Genomic DNA, 14,344 nt, shown 5'->3' with positions numbered 1-14,344 from the left:
ATGTTAGGGTGGCCTATTCTACTGCCTTTCACATGTCGCCACCTTCCAAACCATGGGGATGTATCCACATTTCTGGGCTCTGAACAACTTTTTCATTTGTAGCTAGAAAATAGGAAATAGATTTTTTTCTCTGTCTAAATTTAACTAGCTCCTTTCCCAGTTTCTCTTCATCTAGTTTTCATTTCTTAATATCAGCCAACATGAACTCAAAATATTTATATACTTATACATTTATTTATTATGTAGTTTCCCTTATAAATAAAGGCTCCATAGAATAACAGTCAGCTCTGTCAGCCTCACTGCCATATCCCAATGCCTGGACATCAAGGGCTCAAGAAATATTTCCTTAGTAAATGACTAAATCCCCAAACAGCATTAAGGTTTCATATTACTAAATGCATTTTGTTGAAATAAATATGGAAAGACTCAAGAAACTTCCATCACCGGCCCAAATCACACAAGCTTCCTGCCCCGATCTTTCTTACTCTAATAACCATAGCCTTGACCATATCTCATAGTCTTGTAGAAGAGAATGCCCTCTGGTATTGGTTGAGATAATTAAAGACGTCGCTCTTCCATTTGTAGGTGAGGTCTCTTTAAACCATGGAAAGAAGCAATCACACTGTCACTGAGTTCATCCTGGTGGGCTTCACAACAGACCCTGTGGTGCAGCTGGTCCTGTTTGTGGCCTTCGTTGGTGTCTATTCTGTGACCCTGATAGGAAATACCACCCTCATGGTGTTGATCTGTAATGACTCTAGGTTACACACACCCATGTATTTTTTCACTGGGAATCTGTCTTTTCTGGATCTCTGGTATTCCTCAGTCTACACCCCCAAGATCTTAGTGACCTGCATCTCTGAAGACAAAAGCATCTCCTTTGCTGGCTGTGTAGCCCAGTTCTTCTTCTCTGCTGGGCTTGGGTACAGTGAGTGTTACCTGTTGGCTGCCATGGCTTATGACCGCTATGTGGCTGTTTCCAACCCCCTGCTTTATGCTCAGGCCATGTCAAGGACACTGTGCTGCTCTCTGGTTACATATTCCTATACTGGAGGTTTTGTCAATGCAATAATACTCACCAGCAACACATTCACCCTGAATTTTTGTGGTGACAATGTGATCGACGACTTTTTCTGTGATGTCCCACCCCTGGTCAAGTTGGCATGTGATGTGAAAGACACCTACCAGGACGTGCTCTACTTCCTCCTGGGCTCCAATGTCGTCGCCCCTGCCGTGCTCATCCTGGCCTCCTACCTCTTCATCATCACCACCATCCTGAGGATCCGCTCCACCCAGGGCCGCCTCAAAGCCTTCTCCACCTGCTCCTCCCACCTCATCTCTGTCACCTTGTACTATGGCTCCGTCCTCTACATCTACTCCCGCCCGAGTTCCAGCTATTCTCTTGAGCGGGACAAGGTGGTGTCTACATTTTACACTGTGCTCTTCCCTATGTTGAACCCCATGATCTACAGTCTGAGGAATAAAGACGTGAAAGGAGCCCTGAAAAAACTCTTCAGGATTATGCAAACTGAAGGGTAAATTGACATCTCTCTCTCAAATCAATGCTCCGTGAAAGCAGACTACTTCAGGGGAAGCTTGAGGAAAAGTATTTTTAAAACACCTGCTCTTCTATTTAAAGAAATCCAATGAGAAATATAATGTTTCTTACATTCATCTATTTTGCTTTAGGGATAGTGCTATAATATGCTCTACATGATAGATTCAAATTAATAGTAACATAGTTTTTTAAAAAACAATATAAGGGTTTAAGGCAGTATGAACAGTTTATATCACTTCTGGAATACCAAATGATTAAATTTTACTTTACTATCTCTCTTAGATAGATCCAATGTTTTTTTTCCCTATAGATGAGCATTAAAGAATTGGGAAGAAACTCTTCCATGGTAATGGAAAAATGAGGAATGTGAAGAATTTTGTGATGGAACAAGAGAGGGTGTCGAGACATTAGAATATAAACAGAGATGATAAATAAAATTTGAAATGAAGGAGCTAGTACAAATGGTGAACCGGCTACAAGTATGGGTTCTACAATTTTTATTTAATTCCATTTTATAAAAGTGCTCATGACAACAATAGCTATAATTGTTCAATAACAAATTCTAATTTATGAGGTACAAGCTGCTTATATGTCACATGTAGCTAATATTCCATAATTTGTAGTGTTGTTATAAAGAATGTTTTCAAACATTAACCATTTCTAAGTGTTTAAAAGGTACAAAGGAAATAAAGAATGAAAAAAATTCAATGTGCATTTTCAATGCCATTCCAAACTATTTTCCTTGCAATACTTATCAAGGGATGTGTTTTAACTTATTTTCACAAGAAAAAGGGAGTGCCTCGCTTTCTCTGGTTTTCCTCCCTCTTTCTCCATCCAATTATTGACTGTTGGAAGAAAATTTCCCACTAGCTAATGATCTCATGGTATAGTCCATAAATACAGATCTACATATACCACTTTCAAAATATTTTAAAAGCTACTTTTGTGAATATACTGTGTATGGGGAGGGGAGCAGAGCAATCAATCAGAAAGTTTGAGCCAACACCAGGACATGCTCAAATTTAGGGTAATATCCAGAGTTGGATGCTACCAATAAATTACCTTTTGCTTGTCATGCAAATTCACATTGGCGTGGAAGTCTGATTTGGACTTACTCTCTTTTTTCAAGGTACAACATAAACTACTTAATGCAAATACCAAAAATTGAAAGAAAAAAAAAGGTCAGGATAAGAGTGTAATGTAATAACCTACATCAGATGCTTAAGACTCCAGGTAAGAATCATAGTTTCTTTTTTGCCCTTTCTAGCTATCATTTATGCATATAAGTGGAAATGAAAACAGACATTCAAGGATCTTCTATAACGAATGACTTCGTATATCTCAGAAACATTATACGCAATTTATAGTTTATAGTTTCTATAAACTATGTTTATAGACATGAAAGTATTTTTGAGAGTCAACATCAGATTATAAGCAATAAAAGTAAATATCTGGGGACCAAATGTCCACTACCTTTGTCATGAATATAGATGAACCCCTACTCTTCCAAAAGAAATGAAGCTTGTCATTCCTTACAATGATTTAAAGTACTATATATGACATGCAGACTCAATTTTCAAAAAGAACTGTACATTACACACAAGTTATGAAAAAATATCAACTAAACCTGCCATGTTTTACATATGGAGCTGTAAACTTCTTGGTGGTTAAAATCTTCCATGCATGTCTATAGGAGTGAGAACAAGCATTGAATCTAGAATATGATGGGGCTTTTGTTGGTTGGTTGGTTTGTTTCAGTTTGTCCCACCTGATGATATAAATGTCCCACCTGAGAAATAAATGGTGTGTGACCAAGGGCTGGCATGGCAGACTCTTCATTCTACATTAAGTGATTGCTCTTTTAAGGTGACATGCAATCCTGAAGTCACATTTTAGCTATAGATTTAAAAAGGTTTTTTTTTTTCATAATCTAAAAAACTTAAACACTTTGCCTAATATTACATTGCTGTAGAAGATACAAAATTTCCAAGGAAATAATATACTCAGTTAGAGCTTTATGAAAGAGTTTGAAAGAATGCCTTATTTAAAATAAATAATTGTCAAGTTTTGAGTAAATTTCCAGTAGCTTAACAATTCTAAATCTTATTTATTTCTTATTAATGAAGTTTGCTCAACAAGAGACAAAGCCAAACCATGTACATGAAAGCCATCCAAATCCACTTTTTCTTTTAAAGACCTCCCCAAAAACAAACAAATAAGTTTTATGTAAACCTCATACCGAAAAGTAGTAAAATACAATATTGTAGAACATAAAACAATCCAATATTATAGGTTTAAAATAGTTCCAACAATAAAAATGGTTTGGTCAAGTTTTCATTATGTACAATATGTTGCGTTTACTTGAAAGGTTGCAATGTTATAAACTTATTTATAAGCCACTAATTCAGAAAATGCAACGAAAGCATTCTGCCAAAAGGTAGCCTTCATCTCTGAGGTCTTATGGTGTGAGTTGTTTTCCAGAAGGCCTTTTTGACATCTTCATTTCTCACACTATAGATGAGAGGGTTGAGCAATGGGTTGACCACAGTGTAGAAGAGAGATGCCACTTTGTCTTTCCCCAGGGAGTAGGCGGAACTTGGCCTTGAATACATGAAGAGCAAGGACCCATAGAAGAGCATGACCGAGATGAGGTGTGAAGCACAGGTGGAGAAAGCCTTACGTCTTCCCGAGGCTGTGCGGATCCTCAGAATAGCCAGAAGGATGTTGAAATAGGAGATCAGGATGGCAAGAATGTTGGAGAGGACCGTGAAACCCACCAGACACATGAGGATTTTTTCATAAACGTGGGTGTCTGTACAAGACATCTTTACCAATGGTAGAACATCACAGAAGAAGTGGTCAATGATATTTCTGCCACAGAAACTCAGGCGAAAAGTATTGGCAATGTGGGCTGCGGCATTCAAGAACCCACCTATGTAGGAGCCAGCAGCAAGTCTAGTACAGAGAGAACTGGACATGGTACTTGAATAAAGTAAAGGGTTGCAAATTGCCATGTGGCGGTCATAGGCCATGGCTGCTAGGAGATAGCACTCAGTGTAGGCTACAGTACAGGAAAAGAAAAGCTGGGCAGCACATCCAGCCAGGGACATACGCTGATTTCCTGAGACACAATTAGCCAGGATTTGGGGGTTGTACACAGAGGTGTACCAGAAATCTAGGAAAGACAGATTGCCAATGAAAAAATACATGGGTGTGTGTAGGTGAGAATCAATATAGATTAAGACAACAAGGGTCATATTCCCTGATAAGGTGAGCAAATAGAACACCAGAAATATTCCAAATAGAATCAACCTCCACTTGGGATCTGTAGAGAGGCCCACTAGGATGAATTCTGTCAGGATGGTATGATTTCCAACTTCCATGTCCACAGAGTAGAAAGCCTAATAAATATCATGAGGGGAAAAAAAATCTCTTAATAATGTTTTGTTGAAATAAATTAAGCAACAATTAAATCAGCAATTGCTAGGAAGCTTGTGGACTTTTGTCCCTACTCTCTAGAACGACAGAACTTCACTGAGACTTGGGAACCCCTGGACTTGGAGTTAGAACCTCATGTTGAATGTAGAGCTTTCAATTAATTGCTTAATGTAGCAAAAGATCCTAATTCCTACCAAATAGGTGAGAAAAACCATGACCCCCTACAGGTTGTCTGATATATTAAAGAAAATACACTTGAGAGGTGTGTTCAGTATGGCAGAATTGGAAGACTCTGAGCCCACCTTCCCCCCTAGTTACAACTGAAATTGCTACTATTTACTGAGCAACTATCAATGACAACAATCTGAACACCAACAGACTATATTTGCAGCTGTAAAAAGGTCTAAAAAAATTTCAAATATTTCAAGTCACAGAAAGTATATTCTCTGACTTCAGTGTAATTACATTAGAACCCAGTAATTGAAAGATCTCTGGAAAATTCCCAAATATTTGAAAATAAATAAAACCCTTCTAAAGTGACCTAAAAGCTAAAGAAAAAATTTAAACAATCTTAGAAATTATTGAGAGAATGAAAATAAAAATGTAACATATTAATTAGTGGGAAACAATAAAGTATTATTTTACAGAGAAATTTCTAACACTTACCACCAACAAAGAAAAAATAAAATGCCTTTAACCGGTGATATCAGCTTTTAAGTATGGATGGGGAATGACCAAGGTGGTGGAATAGAAGAACCCTGAGCTCAACTTCTCCGATACACATACCTAAATTATAAATATTGACAAAGAAACTATGGATGAGAATAGCACCAAGATGAGAAGAAAAGATTTTCCACAACTAAGCATCTTAAGAAGAAATAACTATGAGATGGATAGGAGGGTGACGATGCAATAGTGTCAAACACACACCCTCAAGCAGGTGACCGAAAGGAGGAGGGTAATCAAAATTGCAAAGATTCTTCTCAAGGAATGAGGGGTCCAAGTCCCACATAGTGCTTCCTAAGCTGGGGGTCCTGCATGGAAAGATGAAGTCCCCGCAGGACATCTGGCTTCAAAGACCAGGTAGGTTTGCATTTGGGAGAACCAGAAGGCTGTACATACCAGACACTCCACTCCTAAAAGACATCTGCAAAACCTATTATTCTCTGAATCCATTTTAGGGAGCACATTCTACTAAAAGGGTACTCATTTAATAAAGGCAGAGATAGCATAAAGTTAGATCATTATCTCTAGCCACAGTAAATGGGTAAGGAATATATCAAGCAAAAGTTGTAAAATATGATGTCAAAAACATTAAATGTGAAAGGGTGGAGAGGTACAACTGTAGGGTTATTAGAATACAGTCAAATTTAAGAGATTATCAACTAAAAACAATTAATAATAGTTAATTACATATAGCATGTATACATAATATATATAAACCTCATGGCAATCACAAACCAAAACCTAGAGTAGACACACACACAAAAAAAAGGAGAGAATCAAAACATAAAAGTAAAGATAGTCATCAAATCACAAGAGAGCAAAAGAAGAAGAGAGAAATAAAAAAGGCAACTATAAAAACAATCCCACAGCAATTAATAAAATGGCAAGGAGAACATACATAGGAATACCTATTTTGAATATAAATGGGGTATATTATTAAATCAAAAGACATGGTGTTGCTAAAATCTCAAATAAACAACCTGCCAATACACATAAAGAAACTAGTAAAATAATAAACCAAGCCCAAACTGAGTAGAATAAAGGATACAATAAAGAACAGAGTAGAAATAAGAAAAGTGAAGCCTAAAAAAAGACAATAGAAAAAAATTACTGAAACCAAAAATTGTTTTTTTGAAAAGATAAACAAAATTGATAAATTTTTAACCACACTCATCAGGAAAAAAAGAGGGAGTGTTGAAATAAATAAAATTAGAAATGAAAAAGAAGTTACAACCTATAGCACAGAAATACAAGCAATCATAAGAGAATACTGTGAACAGTTACATGCCAACAAATTTCAAAATCTACATGAAATGGATACATTTCTATAAATGATCAGTCTTCCAAGATCAAGTCAGGAAGGAATAGAAAATATGAACAGACTCATTGTTGGTAATGAAATTGAATCAGTAATGAAAAACTCACAGGAAATAAGTCCAGGGCCATACGGCTTCACAGAGAAATTCTACCAAATATTTAAAGAGGTAACATCTATCTTTCTCAAATTATTCCCTGAAATTGAAGAGGAGGGAACACTTTGAAGCTTATTCTAGGCCAGCAATACACTGCTACCAAATCCAAAGACACCACCAAAAAAAAAAAAAAAAAAAAATACAGTCCTATATGCTTAGTGAACATAGATGCAAAAATTCTTCAACAAAATTTTAGCAACCACAATTACACAATATATTAACATGATACTACATGGTAAAAATATGAAAGTTTTTCCTCTATGATCAGGAACAAGACAAAAATGCTCAGTCTTGCCACCTAACTTTAAAATAACATTGGAAGTCCTAGTCTCAGCAATCAGACAAGAAAAAGAAATAAAAGTCATCCAAACTGGATGGGAAGAAGTAAAACTGTCACAATATAGGAAACACTATATAGAGAAAACACTAAAGACTCCACCAAAAAAATACTATTAAATCTAATAAATAAATGCATATACAGACATCTGTTGTGTTTCTATACACAAATTATCGGAAAGAGAATTTAAGAAAATAATCCCAGTTACAATTGTGTCAAAAAGAATAAAATACCTAGGAACAAATCTAACCAAGGAAATTACAAAAGACCTTTATTCAGACAACTACATGATGTCGATAAAATAAATTGAAGACAATGCAAACAAATGGAAATATATGCCATGCTCATGGACTGGAAAAATTAATATTGTTCAAGTGGTCATACAAATCAAGGTAATCTACAGATTCAGTTCAATCCCTATTAACGTATCAATGGCATTTTTCACAAGACTAGAACAAATAATTCTAAAATGTATATTGAAACACATATAAAAGGTCCTGAAGAGTCCAAAAGGTCCTAGAGAAAGAAAACTGGAGCAAAGCTGAAGTTACCATACTTCCTGATTAGAAACTATACTAAAAATCAACGGTAATCAAAACTATATGACATTGGCACAAAAGTAGGCACATATATCAGCAGAACAGAATAAAAAGTCTAGAAAATGTACCCACTCTTACATGTCCAATTAATCTACAACAGACAAGCAAGAATATACATGTCAGAAAGATAGCTTCTGAAATAAATGGTGTTGGGAAAGCTAGACGGGTACAAGCAAAAGAACCAGTCTGGACAACTTTCTTTACCATATATGACAACAAAAAACAACAAAAAAAACCAAAAATTAATTAGACTTAAACATAAGACCTGAAACCATAAGACCTCTAGAAGGAAACATAGGCAGTATATTCTTTGGTATCAGTCTTACTAATAGATTTTAAAATCCATCTCTTCAGGAAAAAGAAACAAGAGCAGACATTTAAAAATGGGACATCAAACTAAAAAGATTTTGCACAGTGAAGGACACTGCCAACCAAAAGGCATTCTACTAAATGGAAGAGAATATTTGCAAATAATATATCCAATAAAGAACTAGTATCCACTATATACAAAGAATTTATACAATTCAACATCAAAAGAAAAAAACCCAAACAACCCAATATTAAAAAGAGCAAAGTGGAGTACCTGCTGCAGTGCAGCGGGTTTATGATTCAGTTTGTATCTGTGGACGTGCCAGTTCAATCCCTGGCCTAGCACAGTGGTTAACAACCATTGTTTTCCACAGATGCGATGTAGGTCTCAGCTCCAGCTCAGATTCGATCCAAGGCCCATGGACTTCCGTACGAAATGGGTGTAGCCAAAAAAGAAAATAAAATGGGCAGAGCACTTGAATAGATATTTTTCCAAAGAAGACATATAGATGGCCAGTGGACACATGAAAAGATATTCAACATTATTTATCACAGGAACATAGCAAACACTTTGAAATTTTCAGTATATTTCATATATCATGAAGAACTCACATCAGGCATTCTCTCTGATAGTTATACAAATACCAGTATATTATACTATTCTCACTACTATTAGTACAAGTAGAAAAAATATACATATATATGAATAGAAATATATAAAATATATATATATAAATTATATCTACATATACACACATATGTACATATACTAATAGAGAAACAAACTCACTATGTACCAGTTAATAGTCTAAGCCCGAATCGTAACCTACTTAATCCTTTCCACAACTCTATACATGATCATCATGTATTTTAAGAAACATTTCCAAGGTCACAGAACTGGCCAGCAGGACAGTTGGTGTTTGAACCCAGAATTCTCTTTATCAAGAGCATATACTCTCAACCGTTAAGCCATTTATGTCTTTTATAGATGAATTATTTTCTTTCCTGTTCAAGCTAAAGTAATACTGCAGCCCCTGAGAACCTGATTTCTTTACCTAATAAAAGATTTTTCTAATTATTTTTAAGGAATGCTTTGTTTTCCACTTTCTTCCAGGTGACATGCAATGTATATATGTATGTGAAGCATTTTTTTTATAAGATGGCTGAAAACCGTTAGAAAGAACTCAACTTTGTATCAAGCATTCATTAAGGAAGCATGAATACTTGAAAGTTTATGTCTCAAAGCTCTCAGAGACAAGCTAAAATGAGGTATTTAATTTAAAACATTACAGGGCTGATGCCCCAGTAGCTTAAGAGCTGATGCCCTCTTAGCTAAAACGGCAGTGGGAGAAAGCCAAAACCCACAGAGGATTGTGATCTACCCTGATGTTTAAAACATTTACTTTGGAGCCAATTCAGAGTCAGTGTTGCAACCTGATTCTTTTACCTGGAGGTCTAGTGCCTCCGCTTGCTAGGAAGTAAGGTATGGATGTCTGAATTTTTCTCATGTATTCCATGATATTAAGATAGATTGTGACTCCATGGATGGCACTGTGGTAAAAGCAGCTTGAAGTCTTGAAGACCATTCTCTACTCCAGCTATTACTATATAATGAACATTTTCTTATTAGCACACAAAGCACAAAAGATGCTTGTCATACAGCCAGTTTCATAAGCCAGCTTCGATTTACCTTCATAAGCCCTTTCTCGCTATGACTCTTCAATTATTGAGGGCTTCAACAAAGTAAATTACTCAGGCGATTGATTTCCCAAGATTAACCTCACACATGCTAGGATCTTCACAGGTCTAGTCCTATGATCTCATTCATTTCTACAAAATATACTCTTCTTCTAAATCTACTCAAGCTTGAGGAAATTATCTTGACAGCAATGTATGATTTTTATATTGATAACCTACAAAATACTGGGTTATAGCCACCATCTCAACAGATATTACAAACTTTCTGTGCTATGTTATCACTTCCTTACACAGGGAAAAATATCTGAGACTTATTAAGCTCTTTTTAATAAAATATAACTGAGGGGGATGGAAATAGCTGGATTGAGCCAATTACTATTCTTATACTTCTACCACCTAAAGAGGTAATAATGGAAAAAATAAATATTCTACTCTAAACTCAGTCTTCTCAGAAGACAAAAATATTTAAATGACCCCAAAAGGTGAGTTCAAATGCCAGCCTATTGCAGGGGGAACCAGAAAGGGGAAGGCATTTCCATGAGAAGAAAGAACATAAATCACCAGAGAAAACCACAATTCAAAAAGATACATGCACCCCAATGTTCATTGCAGCACTATTTACAACATCCAAGACATGGGAGCAATGAAATGTCCATTGACAGAGGAATAGATAAAGAACGTGTTGCACATATATATGAGGGAATATTATTCAGCCATAAAAATGAATGAAATAATACCTTTTGCAGCAACATGGATGGACTTAGAAATTATTATGGTAAGTAAATCCAACAGATAAAGACATATATCATATTTCACATGTATGGAATCTTAAAAAAAAAAAAAGAACTTGTTTATAAAATAGAAACAAACTCACAGATTTCAAAACCAATCTTTTGGTAACCACAGGGGAAACTGTGGGTGGAAGGGAGGAATTGGGAGGATGGTAGTAGCATATACACACTACTGTATAAAATAGATGACTAACAAGCACCTACTGTATAGCACAGGAAAGTCTGCTCAATAGTTTGTAATATCCTGTGTAGGAAAAAAGAATGGATATATTTATATGTGTGACTGATCCACTTTGCTGTACACCTGCAACTAATGTAACCTGGTAAATCAACTGTAATCCAATAAACTCAAAAATCTGTAATGACTTTTTAAAAAAAGAACGTATATCGGATCCCTCACATGAGTGAGAGTCTGGTGAGCAAAGAGGCTGAGAAGTTAACTGACGATGGGATGGATGAAGGAGCCAGTGGATGGGCCACCAGAGTTATCAGCTCACAAAGCTTACTGGAAGCCATAATAAGGATTTTAGTCTTTCAACAAATGGAAACACTGCCATGAAGAGGAAGTAGCATAACGATGTTTATATTTTTAAAGTTGTGGCTCACAGAATGGATGGAAAAGGAGCAAAAACTCCCTTTTAACAGAAATCTCTCTGAAATCCCCAATCCACTATTTGCTCAAGGTTAAGGCCAGTTCTCTGAGAAAGGCAGGAAAGAGGTATTCAAACCTCTTGAGAAAATTACAAGGAATTGTATAAACTGAGACCTTATCTTGACAGACATGACTCAAAGGCTCTGTTTCAATCTCTCTTCTACCCAGGAATGTGTATTTATATAGTACTTTAACCCCAAGATACTAGAAATGTTTAAAAGCAAGATCCTCTCCAAGTACTGTTGGGTAACAAAAGCATTCCTTCTATATGTTCAAACAGGAAGCTACAAAATCTTGGGAAAAGTAAATAAATTTAATGAAAGCTTTAGAACATTCTGTTAAAAGACAGTCATCATTCTGACTTTTGCATGAAACAGAATTGTGTTGGAAATTCACCACATGATATTTTGTAACAAAACTCTAACAACTTTTTGTTTTTTGTTTTTTGTTTTTTTTCTCTGTAGGACTGCATCCACCGCATATGGAGATTCCCAGGCTAGGGGTCGAATCTGAGCTGTAGCCACAGCAATGCCAGATCCAAGCCGCCTCTGCAACCTACAGCACAGCTCACAGCAACGCCAGATCCTTAACCCACTGAGCGAGGCCAGGAATTGAACCTGCAACCTCACGGTTCCCAGTCAGATTAGTTTATGCTGCGCCATGATGGGAACTTCCAAAACTCTAACATTTATAAGAGAAAGAGGATAAAACTAAACCACAAACAAAAGAACCAAAAGAATAAAAAGAATTCTTAATTGATTTCCTGATTTCAAAAGTAGATTCTGTTTTTCTACCTTTGATGTCTAGGATGGCCATGTGGTTTGTTTAGGCAAATAGTTTATGGCAGCATAGGCAGCATCCTGTGGATGCCAAGCCTGAGCCTCGAGAGGCTTTGCATGTTTCCCTTCTTATTTTTGAAAACCTACCACTACCATGTAAATAAACCTGGGTTAGCTTGCTGGATAATAAGACATCTGGCTGCATTCTCTTTATGACCTCAGCTGACAGCAAGCTAGACCCCAAACATGTGAGTGGGTCCATTCTTCATCCATAACCCCACCTGAGCTAATGGCTAAACACAGACATATGAGCCAGCCTAGCTGGAAGCAAACAGGACTGGCATAGGCAGTCTTGCATAACTGCACAATTGAGATGACAGCTGATTTCAAATCCTGATTCCATCCCTTGGTAGCTCTGCAATTTTTTTAGCCTCCATTCCTCATTTCTCCAAGTTTAGAAAATTTAAAAAAAGAAAAAAAATCAGTGCTATACATATAAGATGCATATCCCAGTGTGTCATCAGAAAATATTGCTAACTAATGGGAGCTATTTTTATTCTGAGAAAAATGAATAAGACCTGGCTCAGTTATAAAAGCTGAGCATGAGAAAAAAATATGCAAACAAAACCATGTTTTTTCCCAGAAGACAGTTTAAGCCAGAATGGTACTGTCCTTCAGAATTTTTTCCTAAAATCTTGACGGTTAATATTTTTGTTACTTATTCACATACAATTTGACAAAGGAGTGCAAAGTCCACTGGCCTGGAATTGAGGAGTCCTGTCATAGGGACAGAGCCTGACACTAATTACGTGTGTGTGTGTGTGTGTGTGTGTGTTTCATTGAGATATGACTGACATAACACTTGTGTGGTAATAAGTCACCTGTACGTTCTGGAACACAAGGTTACCCACATGAACAATTTGGTTGAACCTTTTTCAGGAACCTTCCCTGATTTCAATATGTTAACACTTAGAGAATCAATCACAAATATAAGGATAGATAACCTCACCTGCAACAATGCAGCATGCAGAGAAAATCAACAACCTTTACATATGCATATATCTTTGGCGACATTAGACATTACCATCCTCTTGGCTTAAGCAAGAGAGAAAATATAGTCTTATTTTAACATTAAGATTTGCACTGTCACACTTGTTTCAACAAAAATCAATCAATGAGCTTGTGCACACATTAATTTTTTCATCAAGAAAATGAGTAATTGCTCTTCAGTTTGTGGAATGCTGGATCTCTTCAACAACCAAAGGCAATGCACCTTCTCTCCAACATTCAAAACTGCACATATGTTTAAACAAACAAAATTTGAGTTCACAAATCCCCATAAATCTATCCATAGGTTTCTTGGTTATGATTCTTAATGAAAATTCTAATAATAAAAGATGCCTAAGTTCCTTTCCAGTGCTAACATTCTATAATAAGAGTTGAATATTAAATACTTTGAACGTCACATGCTTATACCTGAATTCCTAATCTTCAGCCCCACATGTTGATCTATCTGCTCATTTCTAAAATTAGGTAATAAATTCTATTCTTCTAGTTTCTCCAGCCACAAACCAGGAATCAACTTACTTTCTTTCTCTGCTGGTCCCTCTTCAACATCCATCCAGCACCTGAAAATGAGTAGTAAGGAGTAAAGATATCACACTAGCAATGTGGATTGCACAGCTACTAGAAGCACTAGCATCAAAAAGTGTGTCACCTTTTTGGTCCTCTTGTTTTCACCAGGATAACAGTTAATATATGATAATCCAGTGTAACTACTAGACTGAATTTGAATTCTAGATGAGAGTTACACATATGGAATTCTATTTAGAAGATGGTGTGTGTGTGTGTCTGTGTCTCTGTGTGTGTTTAGCATAGGACAGAATCTGTGTCTCTCTTCTTATTTCAGCTGAGGTCAGAGAGAGGACAAACCACTTCACTGCCCCTGATCCCAGTTGCTTACCCTGGATTAAGAAGGACACTCC

The 14,344-nt window shown here is 36.3% G+C and overlaps 2 protein-coding genes across 2 annotated transcripts in view; one reads left to right on the top strand and one right to left on the bottom strand.

Annotated features, from left to right (window-relative positions):
• Nucleotides 1-603: 603 nt before the first annotated feature.
• Nucleotides 604-1,539, top strand: LOC110259554 (olfactory receptor 9G19-like). Its single transcript, XM_021085047.1, has one exon. The coding sequence runs from the start codon at nucleotides 604-606 to the stop codon at nucleotides 1,537-1,539; it is 936 nt and encodes a 311-aa protein (XP_020940706.1).
• A 499-nt stretch (nucleotides 1,540-2,038) lies between these two features.
• Nucleotides 2,039-14,344, bottom strand: part of LOC110259553 (olfactory receptor 9G4-like) — a 166,946-nt gene continuing 154,640 nt past the window's right edge. The window contains exons 4-5 of the mRNA XM_085015138.1: nucleotides 13,947-13,987; nucleotides 2,039-4,959 (exon numbers count right to left, since the gene is read on the bottom strand). Coding sequence (XP_084871264.1) covers nucleotides 4,003-4,959; nucleotides 13,947-13,976 — 987 coding nt within the window. The 5' untranslated portion in view covers nucleotides 13,977-13,987 and the 3' untranslated portion in view covers nucleotides 2,039-4,002. The remainder of the gene's footprint in view (nucleotides 4,960-13,946; nucleotides 13,988-14,344) is intronic.

This window comes from Sus scrofa, chromosome 2 (genome assembly GCF_054392235.1).
Source record: "Sus scrofa isolate SSC_HxYL_T2T_F1_AM1 chromosome 2, Sscrofa_HxYL_maternal_Yorkshire_Landrace_v2.0, whole genome shotgun sequence".
NCBI classification, from domain to species: domain Eukaryota; kingdom Metazoa; phylum Chordata; class Mammalia; order Artiodactyla; family Suidae; genus Sus; species Sus scrofa.
This window is presented reverse-complemented; position numbering and strand designations above follow the sequence as displayed.